This window comes from Pristiophorus japonicus, chromosome 18 (genome assembly GCF_044704955.1).
Source record: "Pristiophorus japonicus isolate sPriJap1 chromosome 18, sPriJap1.hap1, whole genome shotgun sequence".
Classification (NCBI taxonomy): Eukaryota; Metazoa; Chordata; class Chondrichthyes; family Pristiophoridae; genus Pristiophorus; species Pristiophorus japonicus.
In genome coordinates this window covers 20244900-20258417 of record NC_091994.1, presented here as the reverse complement: position 1 = coordinate 20258417, position 13518 = coordinate 20244900, and the positions used below count along the sequence as shown (strand labels likewise).

General features: G+C 42.8%; 1 protein-coding gene across 1 annotated transcript in view; it reads left to right on the top strand.

The window, feature by feature from the left end:
• The window catches only part of atp5f1d (ATP synthase F1 subunit delta), a 29028-nt gene extending 15809 nt beyond the window's left edge, over positions 1–13219 (top strand). The window contains exons 3-5 of the mRNA XM_070859722.1: positions 2941–3029; positions 5309–5443; positions 13093–13219. Of these exons, the coding sequence (XP_070715823.1) occupies positions 2941–3029; positions 5309–5431 (212 nt within the window). The 3' untranslated portion in view covers positions 5432–5443; positions 13093–13219. The remainder of the gene's footprint in view (positions 1–2940; positions 3030–5308; positions 5444–13092) is intronic.
• Positions 13220–13518: the final 299 nt, after the last annotated feature.

The window sequence follows — 13518 nt, the reverse complement described above, 5'->3', positions numbered from 1 at the left end:
ATACATTGGAGTTTAGAAGGATGCGAGGGGATCTCTCAGAAACATATAAGATTCTGACGGGACGGGACAGGTTAGATGCGGGTTGACTGTTCCCGATGTTGGGGAAGCCCAGAACCAGGGGACACAGTCTTAGGATAAGGGGTAGGCCATTTAGGACTGAGATGAGGAGAAACTTCTTCACTCAGAATTGTTAACCTGTGGAATTGTTGATGCCAGTTCATTGGATATATTCAAGAGGGAGTTAGATATGGCTCTTATGGCTAAGGGTATCAAGTGGTATGGAGAAAAAGCAGGCAAGGTGTACTGAGGGAATGATCAGCCATGATCTTACTGAATGGTGGTGCAGGCTCGAAGGGCCGAATGGCCTACTCCTGCACCTATTTTCTATGTTTCTAAACACACAATCTCTACCACCTCGAAGGACAAGAGCAGCAAGCACATGGGAACATCACCACCTCCACGTTCCCCCTGCAAGTTGCACTCCATCCTGATTTGGAAGCATATCGCCGTTCCTTCATCGTCACTGTCAAAATCCTGGAACTCCCTTCCTAACAGCACTATGGGAGTACCATCACCCACAGACTGCAGCGGTTCCAGAAGGCAGCTTACCACCACTTTCTCAAGGGCAATTAGGGATGGGCAATAAATGCTGGCCTTGCCAGTGATGCCCACATTCCGTGAACGATTAAAAAGTGGCCAGCCTTCATTTCCAAAACGATGTGCTGGAACATTTGGCTGTCTGAGGGATGTTAAATGTTAAAAAGATTAAATCTTGTCCCTGCTCAGCATACATGCATTTTATAGCTTGCTGGTTTATTCCTAATAGTTGCAGGAAATGGTGGAATACAAATGGCAGTCAGTAGTGCTGTTACTTCTCATCAGTAAAATCAAATATTTAATTGTAAAATACAGCTTGACTTGTAATTTTGAATCTGTTAATTGAACTTCAACTCACTTATGCTATTTCCTGGTTAATTGCAGGTAGCCCCACTTCCACTTGAGTTGTATAGTTCAGTGCATAAATATGGGCCTTTGGTCAGTGTATTATATATTCTTGATTTGCCTAGTCTCCTGGGCTACTCTTTTCAAATAGTGATTTGACAATTTATGATTTTTACCCTGTTTTTAATAACTTCCCATGTGCTCGTGATTATCTTGGCTACACAGAGCCTTGCCTGTAAATTAGGTTAATTGCCAGTGGCCAAATTTATGCAAAAAATGATATAAATAAGCCCACTTTTCTGGATGTTAAATCCTGTAGTCCATAGGTTATTTTTGAAAAGTTGAGGGTACACATCATGGCTCACAGAAAAAATAAATAAAGGGTCTTGTGAGCAATATTGGTTGCGGTCAGTGTTAGTGATTTCTAATACCCAGTAATGTTAAATTTACTGTTAGTTTTTTTTAGTTTTATTGTTTTCAGGGGCATTTATCATTCTGGTTATATTGAGGCACATGGGGCCCAAGTTTCCACATGATTCGCGCCTGATTTTTAGGAGCAACTGGTGGAGAACGGACTATTTTAGAAATCTCAATTCTCCACATTTTTTTTTCTGCAGTTCTAGTCAGGTAAAACAGTTCTAGTTTAGAACAGAATTTTTTCTTCAAAAGGGGGCGTGTCCGGCCACTGACGCCTGATTTGAAAGTTTCCACAGTGAAAACGTACTCCAAACTAAAGTAGAATGGAGCAAGTGAAGATTTTTGTAGAACTGAAAAAACCTGTTCTACACATTAAAAAAATCAGGCGCAGGTTACAAATTAGGCGTCCAGAACGAGGTGGGGGAGGGAAGGGAACTCATTCGACAATAAATCCTTATTTATACTTCTACAAATATTATACAAATAAATCCAACCTGAATAAACATTTATAAGCCAAGAAAAGATTAAATAAACCATCTTCCTACCTGTGTAAAAGTGCTTCAGCCAGGGAGAATTCTGCAGCCGTTCGTGCCGCTGGGAGGGGGAGGGAGGGAGAGGGAGGGAGAGGGTCGGGGAACAGGACCGCGGGTCGGGTCAGTCCGGGGGGGGGGGGAGCGGGTGTCGGGTCGGGTCGGCGAGAGTGGGGGGGGAAGCGGGTGTCTGGTCGGCGGGGGGGAGAGAAGAGAGCGGGTGTCTGGTCGGTGGTGGGGGGGGGGGGGGGGGAGAGAGCGGGTGTCTGGTCGGCGGGGGGGGGGAGCGGGTGTCTGGTCGGCGGGGGGGGGAGCGGGTGTCTGGTCGGCGGGGGGGGGGGGTGTCGGGTCGGGTCTGGTCGGCGGGGAGGCGCGGGTGTCGGGTCTGGTCGGCGGCGGGGAGCGAGTGTCGGGTCTGGCCGTGGGAGGGAGCAGGAGCTGGCCGTGGGAGGAGCCTCATTCACGCAGCCCCAGTGAGGCCATTGCGCCAGGACTAGGGGCTGCGTGCTTCGGGCCCCTCCCACACAGTTCGGCGCCTGGAGCTACTGCACTTGCGTGCCGACTGTAGCGCATGTGCAGAGGTCCCGGCACTGTTTTCAGCGCAGGGACCTGGCTCCCCCCCCCCCCCCCCCCCACAGCTCGTGCTGGCTGCACCTACGGCCAGAGGACCTGTAAGTAGGTGGAGAACACCAAGGATTTTTGTAGGCGCGAAAAACGGGCGCCCAGCTCGGAGGGGCGCCCGTTTTTTTTCTTGTGGAAACTTGGGCCACATGATGTGGTTGAGCATGTCTTTATGGTATTAGTTTGTGGTGAGGTTGTTAAAGCCAGTGATCACTCAGTGGCAGTGTAAAGTGTCGTTCTAAGAATAATAAATGCCTGATGTGTTTTAAGAATATATGCCATTCTAGGCTGAACAAAGTGTTGGCAATGTGCTAATGGCCAGAGCTGCAGGAGGAAAAATAGGTGAAAGATACCAGAAATTAATATGATCAATCAAAATCCAAGATTAGTGCTTTTGCACTGTATTGAAATGTTGTTTCTTTCTTTTCAGTGAGCAGTGGTTCTGTGACAGTGAATGCAGACTCTTCAGTTCAGCTCTTGGCTGAAGAGGCAGCAGCTATGGATGACTTGGATATCGCTGTAAGTACAAATTTATAGAAGTGTTGGCCAATTCTGATTGAAAATATTGCCTGATCCAGTCGGATATCAAGATTGTGCTACATTGCACTGCTTGAATCTTGAATCTTTATTGTGTGATTCAGGATTCATAAGAACATAAGAAGCAGGAGTAGGCCATACGGCCCCTGGAGCCTGCTCCGCCATTTAATACGATCTTGGCTGGACCCGACCATGGACTCGGGTCTGCTTCCCCGCCCGCTCTACATAACCCCTTATTCTCTTATCGTTTAAGTAACTCTGTCTATTTCTGTCTTAAATTTATTCAATGTCCCAGCTTCCACAACTCTCTGAAGCAGCGAATTCCACAGATCCACAACCCTCAGAAATTTCTCCTCATCTCAGTTTTAAATGTGTGGCCCCTTATTCTAAGATTATGCCTTCTAGTTCTAGTCTTCCCCATCAGTGGAAACATTCTCTCTGCATCCACCTTGTCAAGCCCCCTCATAATCTTATTCATTTCGATAAGATAACCTCTCATTCTTCTGAACTCCAATGAGTAGAGGCCCAACCTACTCAACCTTTCCTCATAAGTCAACCCCCTCATCTCTGGAATCAACCTTGTGAACCTTCTCTGAACTGCCTCCAAAGCAAGTATATCCTTTCATAAATATGGAAACCAAAACTGCACGTAGTATTCCAGGTGTGGCCTCACCAATACCCTGTACAGCTGTAGCAAGACTTCCCTGCTTTTATAATTCGATTCCTTTGGCTTTCCTGATCACTTGCTGTACCTGCATACTAACCTTTTGTGTTTCATGCACAAGTACCCCCAGGTCCCGCTATACTGCGGCACTTTGCAATCTTTCTCCATTTAAATAATAACTTGCTCTTTGATTTTTTTCTGCTAAAGTGCATGACCTTACACTTTCCAACATTATACTCCATCTGCCAAATTTTTGCCCACTCACTTAGCCTGTCTATGTCCTTTTGCAGATTTTTTGTGTTCTCCTCACATATTGCTTTTCCATCTTTGTATCGTCGGCAAACTTGGCTACGTTACACTCTGTCCCTTCCTCCAAGTCGTTAATATAGATTGTAAATAGTTGGGGTCCCAGCACTGATCCCTGTGGCACCCCACTGGTTACTGATTGCTAACTCGAGAATGAATCATTTATCCCTACTCTCTTTTCTGTTCCACGAGAATTTTGGTAACGTGTAATGGGAGTTACTGACCAGTGCCGACATTACTGACTGCACTTACAATAATTCATGTGAAGTGATTTGAGGCGCTGCTTGGAAAAGTGACCTGGTACAAGTCTTTTTTTGTGTGTATGAACTACTTGATTTGTTTCTCTGCAATTTCATGGATGTTTTACTTTCTGTGTAGATGTCAAAAGTTGCAAACACTACACTTTTTTTAATTTGAGAAGTTTCTTATATGGCAAACAGAGCAGATCTGACTGGATCCAGACTCTTTGTGATTAATTTCAAACTCACTCGTGCCCTGCACTTTAAACCTTGCCCCTTCATCTCAGTTTCTCAATTAGGAAAAAAAATATACTGTGCTGCCTCTGGCTTAGACTGGGTCTGCTTTGAGCTGGGCCTAACTTGAGGTCCAGTTATGGATCACATTATATTCTGAAATTAGTTACAGATTTTATAGTTAAATATGTAAAATTGTTTGAAGTCTAGTAAAGCAATTCTATATTGAAGAAATGGCATCAATCTTCTGTTACTATCACTAATAAATAGGGCCTCTGTTAAACTTCTGGAACATCAAAGTACATTTTGACCTTGTATCAAACTTTGGGGGGGGAGGGGTGTGGGAAGCTGTAGTTGTGTATAGAAATAGTATAAACTGGCAATGGTATTTTCAAATTGGATTAAATAAGGATTCCTGCATAAAAGCACAGCTGTTTGTGAAACATGTCATAATTCCTTTTATGGTCAGATTTTTCACTAGGAAAAATTAATGAAAATTGCTTGACTATTTTCCTTTCTATTGTTTAAATTGGTACTTGTAATGCTGTGTAAAAAATTTAATTCAATGCCTTCCTTTTGGATGGCCCAACTAAATTAATTGTAGAGCAGATTTTAAGATTAGAGTAATTAATATAGCACGTATTGTGTAAAATCTGCTTGAATTCACAGCAATTTTAATTATTCTGTTAGAGGTAAAAAATTAAATGCAGTCATACCCCTATTTTCGTAAAAAGGTGTAGAAGATGCTTTACTGCAGACAATGTTTTCAGTGCAATTGGTATTCTGTTATTAATGAATGCTTTGAACTTTTGTTGCAGGCTGCAAAGGCTAACCTGGACAAGGCCACCGCTGAACTATCATCTACCTCTAATGAGGTAGAACGGGCAGAGGCCTTAATTAGTATAGAAGCTAATGAAGCAATCATAAAAGCACTGGAGTAGCTTGATTATTGGGTAAGAGCTTATTTAAATTGAGCAAAGCCCTGGTAGTTTTGTTCTGACCTGCTGGACCGATGCTTGATTTAGTTTGTACTGTTTTTAAAAAAAAAAATGGAATTACTGCACACCTGGAGGATACGTTGCAGTAATTAAACGGTGAGATGTGCCAATAGAAGTGAGCTCTTATCTTCATTTCTAAGCATATAGACATCAAGAATTAGTCTGCTGGATACTTTTTATTAAAAAAAATATCAACTCTCATGTTTCACAATTGTGCAAGATAGTGGTCCACCAGGGAAAACCCTAATAAATAGTCAACCTTTGGGGTCAGGCCTTTATTGAAGCAAGACTTTTTTGGTTCAGTATTAGTTGATTAGTTCCCATAACAGAGAATTTTACATCATCTTACTTAAGCTTTTGCACTTTGAGGCGTATTACACTGCATCATTTATATTAGTATATTTTTAATTTCCAGAGCTCCACTTTATAAATTGCCAAACACTGACTCAAATCATATTGAAATGCATCATTGTGCTACAGAGGCGCTGCACTGTTCTCCCCTTACTATCATAAGGAGTGTGATTCTAACAAGGTTTTGATATTCATATGCCAGGTTCAGACCGTTATTATTGGCCCCAATTGCTACTTGCCTGGCTTTGATCACTCTTCTGCTGAATACTATCCAGTGGACTCCTTTGAGATGTGGTGTAAAGTTTTGGCACCACAAAAAGGGTTTGCTACAATGTTTTTTCATTTTAGTCCTTTTTTAAACAATCAAATGGGAATGTAGTGTGTTTATATTTAGGAGATTAGCTTTTTATGACCCTTGGGATGGGATATTCCATCTGGTTATCTGCCTTAAAGCTTTTGAGCCATTTCCACTGTCTGTAAGGAATTGCGTGTTCCTTTGAACACAAGCTTAGCATTCTGTTCAGTCATCCAAATTCTCGTCTATCTTTTCAGTAAAGATGTGATTTTTGAAACTAATTCAGATGGACAAGTTGTGGATAGCTGCACAACATCAGAGTGCATATAGGTTTCCACAAGTTCGAAGTGTGATATGTTTGAGATGAAATTAGGTGGAGCGATATCATTTGTAACGGGGTGTGGGGTGTGGTCTCTGGACAGTGATCTAGGGCCCAAATTTCCCCAAGAGTTGCTCTGGTTTTTTTTTTTGAGCAACTTGATTTTTCTGGAGTATCTTTTTAGTTGCAATTCTGGCCATTTAATTTGCGCCAGTGTAAGCAAGTTAGTTAGGTTTTTTTTTAGGTTTTTTTCTTCAAAAGGGGGTGTTCCCAGCCACTTGTGCCTGTTTTGGCCATTTAAATGAGTTTGGCCAGCAAATAGTTGCTCCAAACTAACTTAGGCCAGCGTATGTTGCCACTTCTGTCCGCACAGAAAAACCTTACCTAGAGTTAAGGAATCGGCACAAGTAACTACATTTAAAGCACCACCAAGCACAAAACGTAATAAGCATTAAATAAAAAATAACGAACTGAAGTAAATAATTAAATTAACAAATAAAGAACTGAAGTAAATCCTACCTGCAACTAAACTCAGCAGCGGCTGGCCGTGCGCAAGTCCCTTTGGCCTGGGATAAGTGCGGGAGAATGTGGCGGGGGGAGGGGGAGGAGGAGGAAGGGAGAAGGCTCAACGCTGGGGGTGGTGAACGCGGCATCTTAATGGGTGGGGGGGGGAAGGAAAGAGATCCACAGCGGGCCCGCCCTAGCTGGTGCGGGAACCGACCGGCCGGATCAAAACTCTTCTCTCTCTTTCCACCCCCCCCACCCCACAGAAAAAAAACACTACCCACCCACCCACCAACCTATCTCTTGTAGCCCTCAGCGCGGGAAGGCAGTGGCCAGCCATTCTGCCCGGGATAGGGATGGCGCGCGTCGGCTCCTCCCACACAGTCTGCATCACACACTCTCAGATTCTGGGGGCGAGGAGCTACTGCGCATGTGTGCACACTGTAGCACGCATGTGCAGAGGTCCCGGCACTGTTTTTGGTGCCGGGACCTGGCTCTGCCCCCGAATCCAGTTGCCACGCTACGCCACCATGGAGGAGAGGCTGGGGAGCGGCCATACTCTGCCCGAAGATTTTTGGCGCCCTTGGAGTTCTACAAAAGTGGTGCATCTCTGGTGAGTATGCCAGAAATCTGTACTGGCCAAATTTGGGCCCCTAAAGTGGACAACTTGGGTGCTTCCTCGAACCCTTACAGCGACTCTGGCCAAAATCAACTAACTTTTCATCGTCCAGTGATTGCACCTGAACATTCCTCACCTTCAAAGCTGACACACTGATTTTCACCAGTTAAGCCTTAGGGGCACTTACAATTAATTTTAGTGTACATTTGCAGGTTTTAGCTACTGCTTGGTTTCGATGTAGTTGCACTGCTAATGTTTTGCCACTAGATGACACACTTTGTAAATTGTGTACTTTATAGTGTAGTGTCTCTGTGGTATCCTAGGGCCCAAGTTTCCACATGATTTGCGCCTGATTTTTAGGAGCAACTGGTGGAGAACGGACTATCTTAGAAATCGCAATTCTCCACTTTTTTTTCTGCAGTTCTAGTCAGGTAGAACAGTTCTACTTTGGAACAGAATTTTTTCTTCAAAAGGGGGCGTGTCCGGCCACTGGCGCCTGATTTGAAAGTTTCCACAGTGAAAACGTACTCCAAACTAAAGTAGAATGGAGCAAGTGAAGATTTTTGTAGAACTGAAAAAACTTGTTCTACACATTAAAAAATCAGGCGCAGGTTGCAAATTAGGCGTCCAGAACGAGGTGGGGGAGGGGGAGGGAACTCATTAAATTCGACAATAAATCCTTATTTATACTTCTACAAATATTATACAAATAAATCCAACCTGAATAAACATTTATAAGCAAAGAAAAGATTAAATAAACCATCTTCCTACCTGTGTGAAAGTGCTTCAGCCAGGGAGAATTCTGCAGCCGTTCGTTGCCGCTGAGCGGGACGGGGGTGGGGGGGGGGGGGGGGAGAAAGCCGTTCGTGCCGCTGAGCGGGGGGGGGGGGGGGGGGGGAGAAAGCGGTTTGTTGTTGTGGAGGGGAAGGAGACAGCCGTTTGTTGCCGCGGAGGGGAGGGAGGGGAAGGAGACAGCGGTTTGTTGCCGCGGAGGGGAGGGAGGGGAAGGAGACAGCGGGTTGTTGTGGAGGGGAGGGAGGGGAACGAGACAGTGCTGATGGCAATGTGATTTTATTTAACAATGTTCAAAAATTAAACAGCTACAAAGAACTACAAAAATGGCCGAGTGCCAATGTTTTTTTTCACGCTGAGCATGCGCGAACGCTCCAACGCGCACGCGCAGCGTTGCCGGCAGGAAGAAAAACTAATTTAAATAGTACCCTCCCACTTACAAAATCGGCGCAAGTGTAGGCTCCGCCCCCCTGGGCGCCACGCCAAACAGACAAGTAGCTGCAAAGCGCTCGAGAATAGCGCGTTTTTTTTCTGGCGCCGTTTTAGGCGCGATAAACGGGCGCCCAGCTCGGAGGGGCGCCCGTTTTTTATCCTGTGGAAACTTGGGCCCCTAGTTTCTCCATTCTGGAGGATATATTATCTGTAGCTGATTATATTTCATTTTCCTTGCACCCGTGCAAAAGCTACACTTGGAAATGTTGTTTTTCCCCCCGAGTGTCTATCATCAAAACCCATTTCTATCCAAGTTTGATCTTTGGTCTGCGGAATTAACAGATCCCAACTGGGTCGCATTGCATTCTACAGTTGGCCTCCCTCAGCAGTGTTGGACTAAGGGGTGGGATGAATATCAGCCAGGCTTTCTTCTCTTAACCGTAACATTGAGGATACCGATGGAAATAGATTTGGGCTCCATTGTGGTGACGACATCTGATGGATAGCCTGAAGGCACTCAGTCATTCTCACACATTGGAAAATTATGCTTGGTTGGGGTACATGCAATTAACTTGAGGCTTGTGTGGGGTGGGGCAACAGGGAAACCATTTCTAGTTACCAGAACATTGGGAAATTTGGAAGGGGGAGGGGGCGAGGCTGAGCAATTTCATTGAACTGGGCTTTCTTCACAAACATGTTAAATTTGTGGGAGTGGGTAGAGAAAGAAGAAACTTTAAAAAAAATATTGAAAACTTCTCTCGCCCAAAGTAATTATAGAGTCTTATTGTTTAATGCTTTGGTGAGCTGCGCTACCACTAGTATGAAACTGGCTGTCCCTTAATTCATAAGGGTAGAAGAAAAGAGGTAGATTAAGTGAACAAAAGCAAGCCCAAAAAAAAGTATTAAAAGGGAAAAATTGCAGTAATGGTATTGTTGCGTTGACATTACTAAATGCCACTTCTGAAGTGGTAATAGAAGAGCTTTATTTTTACTTATGGTGCGGGCGTGTGTAGCTGATCTAAATGATCAATCTTTATAGCAAGGACATTTTTGGGAAATTATAATTGTTGATGCTAATTCATTTTTCCAAGAAAGAGGCATTGAGGTTTGTGAACCTGGGGACAAAGTGGTGGGAGGAATTGAAGATTAAGAAAAATTTCCAGTAATCCTAGGAATGCAAACATTTATTTTGGAATTGTGTTGTGTAATTAATGTGGGATTGGTTTAAAAAAAAAACTCAACTTTTGGTTTATAGATAACATTTCTCAGATTGGGAAAAGTTAATTGTTTTTGTATAAATTTGTAAAGAGCTCCAAAGAACAGCACTTGCAGATATGTTTAATTTATAGAGCCAACAAAAATGCAACCCTGGAAGAGGTTGAGTCTTGATCTGATTGAGCACAGCCTCCTGATTTTTGTACTTTTAAAAATGGCAATAACAATTTTTTTTTAAACCTGCAAAATAAATTTCCTTTACATTTGCTGAGCATGCAGATCAGAAATATTGCTACTTTTTGGGATTTCTCTCAAACTGTTTGGTTAAGGAACTTACAGGAAGATGTGTGTTTACTCTGCACATTATCATGTCTGAAAGGTCTCACTGCTGCTCCAACAATGATTTACAGTGAAGGCAGACACAGCAGCTGTCCTGTGCCCACCAACATCTCTCAAACTGCAATGTGGTGAAGAGCCAGTTGATCTGTTCTTGATTGAACAGCAACCAGAACTTGCATTTATATAGTGCCTTTTAATGTAGTCAAATGTCCCAGGGAGCGTCACAGGAGCAATATAAATCAAAATTTGACACCGAGACACATGAGCTCTTGGGGCAGATGACTAAAAGCTGGGTCAAAAAAGTAGGTTTTATTGAAAGAAAGACTGACTTGGATTTAATAGCGCTTTTCATGACATCAGGACATCCCAAAGCGCTTTACAGCCAATAAAGTACTTTTTGAAGTGTAGTCACTGCTGTAATGTAGGGAATTGAGGGAGGAACAGTGACCAGAAAACTCTGCTTTTTGAGCAGTGCTATGGGATTTAACACCATCTGAGCGGCTGACATTAGTAGAACACTTTCATCCAAGGATGGATTACAAATTTAGAATGGCCTTTTTTGTGCTTAATGGAATATTGATACTTTTGCAGTTCACCTTAAAACCTGGAAGATTGTATTTAGTTCCCTCGCTGCTTTCTACAGTTTTTCAGTCATTCCAGTTTACGGAGTATATCTGCTTTTTCTGGCTAATGACTTCAAGAAAAAAGCATTGCCGCTTGTGCGCTCTTTTCTATTTGGATAATCTGCCAAGCTCCCGTATTTTGCTGCAATCTTTGTTGTGGGAAAGTATTCTAATTAAACAGAGCAGATTGTACAGGTACAATGCATGCGTCAGGTTTGAGTTCTCGGTGCCTCATTGTTTTGTAAGTTTCTATGAGGATTAGCAATATTTTGTCTGTGTTATGGGGAATAGTAGATATTCATTCATGGTTTTAAGATGGTGTCATAAAGCACAAGATTAGTTCTCGAATTGTGGACTGAACTCTAAATTGCTTCCAGGTTCTTGTTTTGGCAGCTTGTTTTCCGAGTATAAAATTCCTCTCCCTCCCCCAACTCATTAGGTAACAACTGTGGCTAAAAGACCTACTGAGTGGCCTACTCTTGGATGAGACATTAAACTGAAGCCCCGTTTTGAGTCTGCTCTCAAGTGGACGTAAAAGATCCCATGGCATTATTTCTAAGAAGAGCAGGGGAGTTATTCCCTGTATCCTGGTCACTACTTATCCCTCAATCAACATAACAAAAACAGATTATCTGGTCATCATCACATTGCTGTTTGTGGGTGTTTGCTATGCGCGAGTTGGCTGCCGCGTTTCCCACATTACAACAGTGACTACACTTCAAAAAGTACTGCATTGGCTGTAAGGTGCTACGGATTGTACAAGAATAGCCCTGCAACATTGTTTTTCTTCCTTGTCTTGCGCTTGGTATATGGGGGAAATTAGGTCTCTTTCACCAATGCCTTTTACACCAGACTAAACTTTCAATAGGAAAAATTGAGGCCATTTTATCTGAGTGCACTGTATTTTCTACCGAATAAGCTGCTTAATTACCTGATTATGATATTGTGTAATTTATTTGATTACCGTTTCATCAAATAAATTACATTGGCTTTAATCTCTGACTTATTGGCAGTGTAATTTGTATGTGTATATCACGGCTGTCAGACTCACAGTTAGAAGTAACACTTATCAGCAAGACTGACGGAACCCATTTAAACATGCGGAACTGTGTTTCCTTTTCAGAGTGACATGCATCAAAATAGGTTACATTGCAAACTGAAATAAGTGTTGTGTCACTCCTGATAATTAACCAGGTCAGGTGTAGGAATGTATATTTGCGATGGGATGCTGGTCATTTATCTGTGCCGTCATCTTCAGAACTCTAGGTGCTTTCCAGTTCTATAGAATCAACATACAGGAAATAGCTAACCATCTTTATATTACATAATGGTTAAAAACTATTTTATATCAACAGTATAGTTTCAAATATTAAATGTTTATGGATTGAGAAAAAATAAACACATGGAAAAGCCTAGGGCAAGTAAAATTTAGTTAGTAACGCTAAATGTCGAGTCCCAAAGGATATTAATTTTAATATTTTCAAATGTGCTGACATTTGTTGATCCAGTTGTTTCTTAATGGGCAAAATCCATAATTATTTTTAATAGAAAAAAACAGTGCCCAGGAAGGAGAGACAGGAGAGATCCTGTCCCCTGGAAATACTACCATTTTAGGAAGTGTTTGGTCTTTATCTGGGGACAAAATGGTTGTCATTTTTAGTTAGACAGTGCTAACATCAGGGGTCTCCTAATAGGAAAAAGTCATCGGTTGACCTCTGGCAAATCACTCTCCAGCCATTCCTGTGAGTGGGTATTAGCGTCTTTTCCAGTACTGGATGTCAATCCTAGCATTGATGAAAATAAAAAAGTTCCGTACCAACTGGCATTCTAATATAGATTTAAAATACTTTGCCCAGGGAATTTATATCACATTGTCTGCATTTGCCTTCCTAACCTGGGAGTGCTTGATCTAGTCACAAAGAGCTTAAGTGGAAAATTGTTACATTCACAGCACTGATAGCCCACAACTTGATGAGTACAAACATTCAACCCCCAAAAAACAAGTATGGATACACTGCTTATATCCAGGTATGGCATTGATCGGTCTCAATGCTCTGTGCAAGGTTTGCATTTGTTCTTGCCACCTACAAGTTTTAAAAATATTTCTTCTTACAGGTCCCTTTATGTTGACAGGACGAGCTGTATGTCATGAAGCTGATTGTTCGACCTTCATTTGGGAAGAAGACAACACTTTGTACAGTTAATTGAGTTGAGTTTATGCAAATAAACATAACAACCAGTCTGTTTGGGTTTATTTTATTCTCTGAAAAAATATTGTTAAACTCCCATCACCAAGGTGTTGTTTCCTTGCAGAGGTATTGTTCCATAGGTGTTAGTCACCCTTCCAAGGTACTTCATCCAAGTGATCATTACTCTTGAATGAGGCTGGATGGTGAGTGTCAGAAGGCTACAAGACTTGGGGGACAGGGTGGGGTGAGGGGGGCGGGGGGGCCTTCACAGCCAAGCTGTATCCTATCCTCTGTCAATGCAGAGATGAATTGGTGTGTCTCTACCGCCCCTCCAACTGCGATCAAATAATTG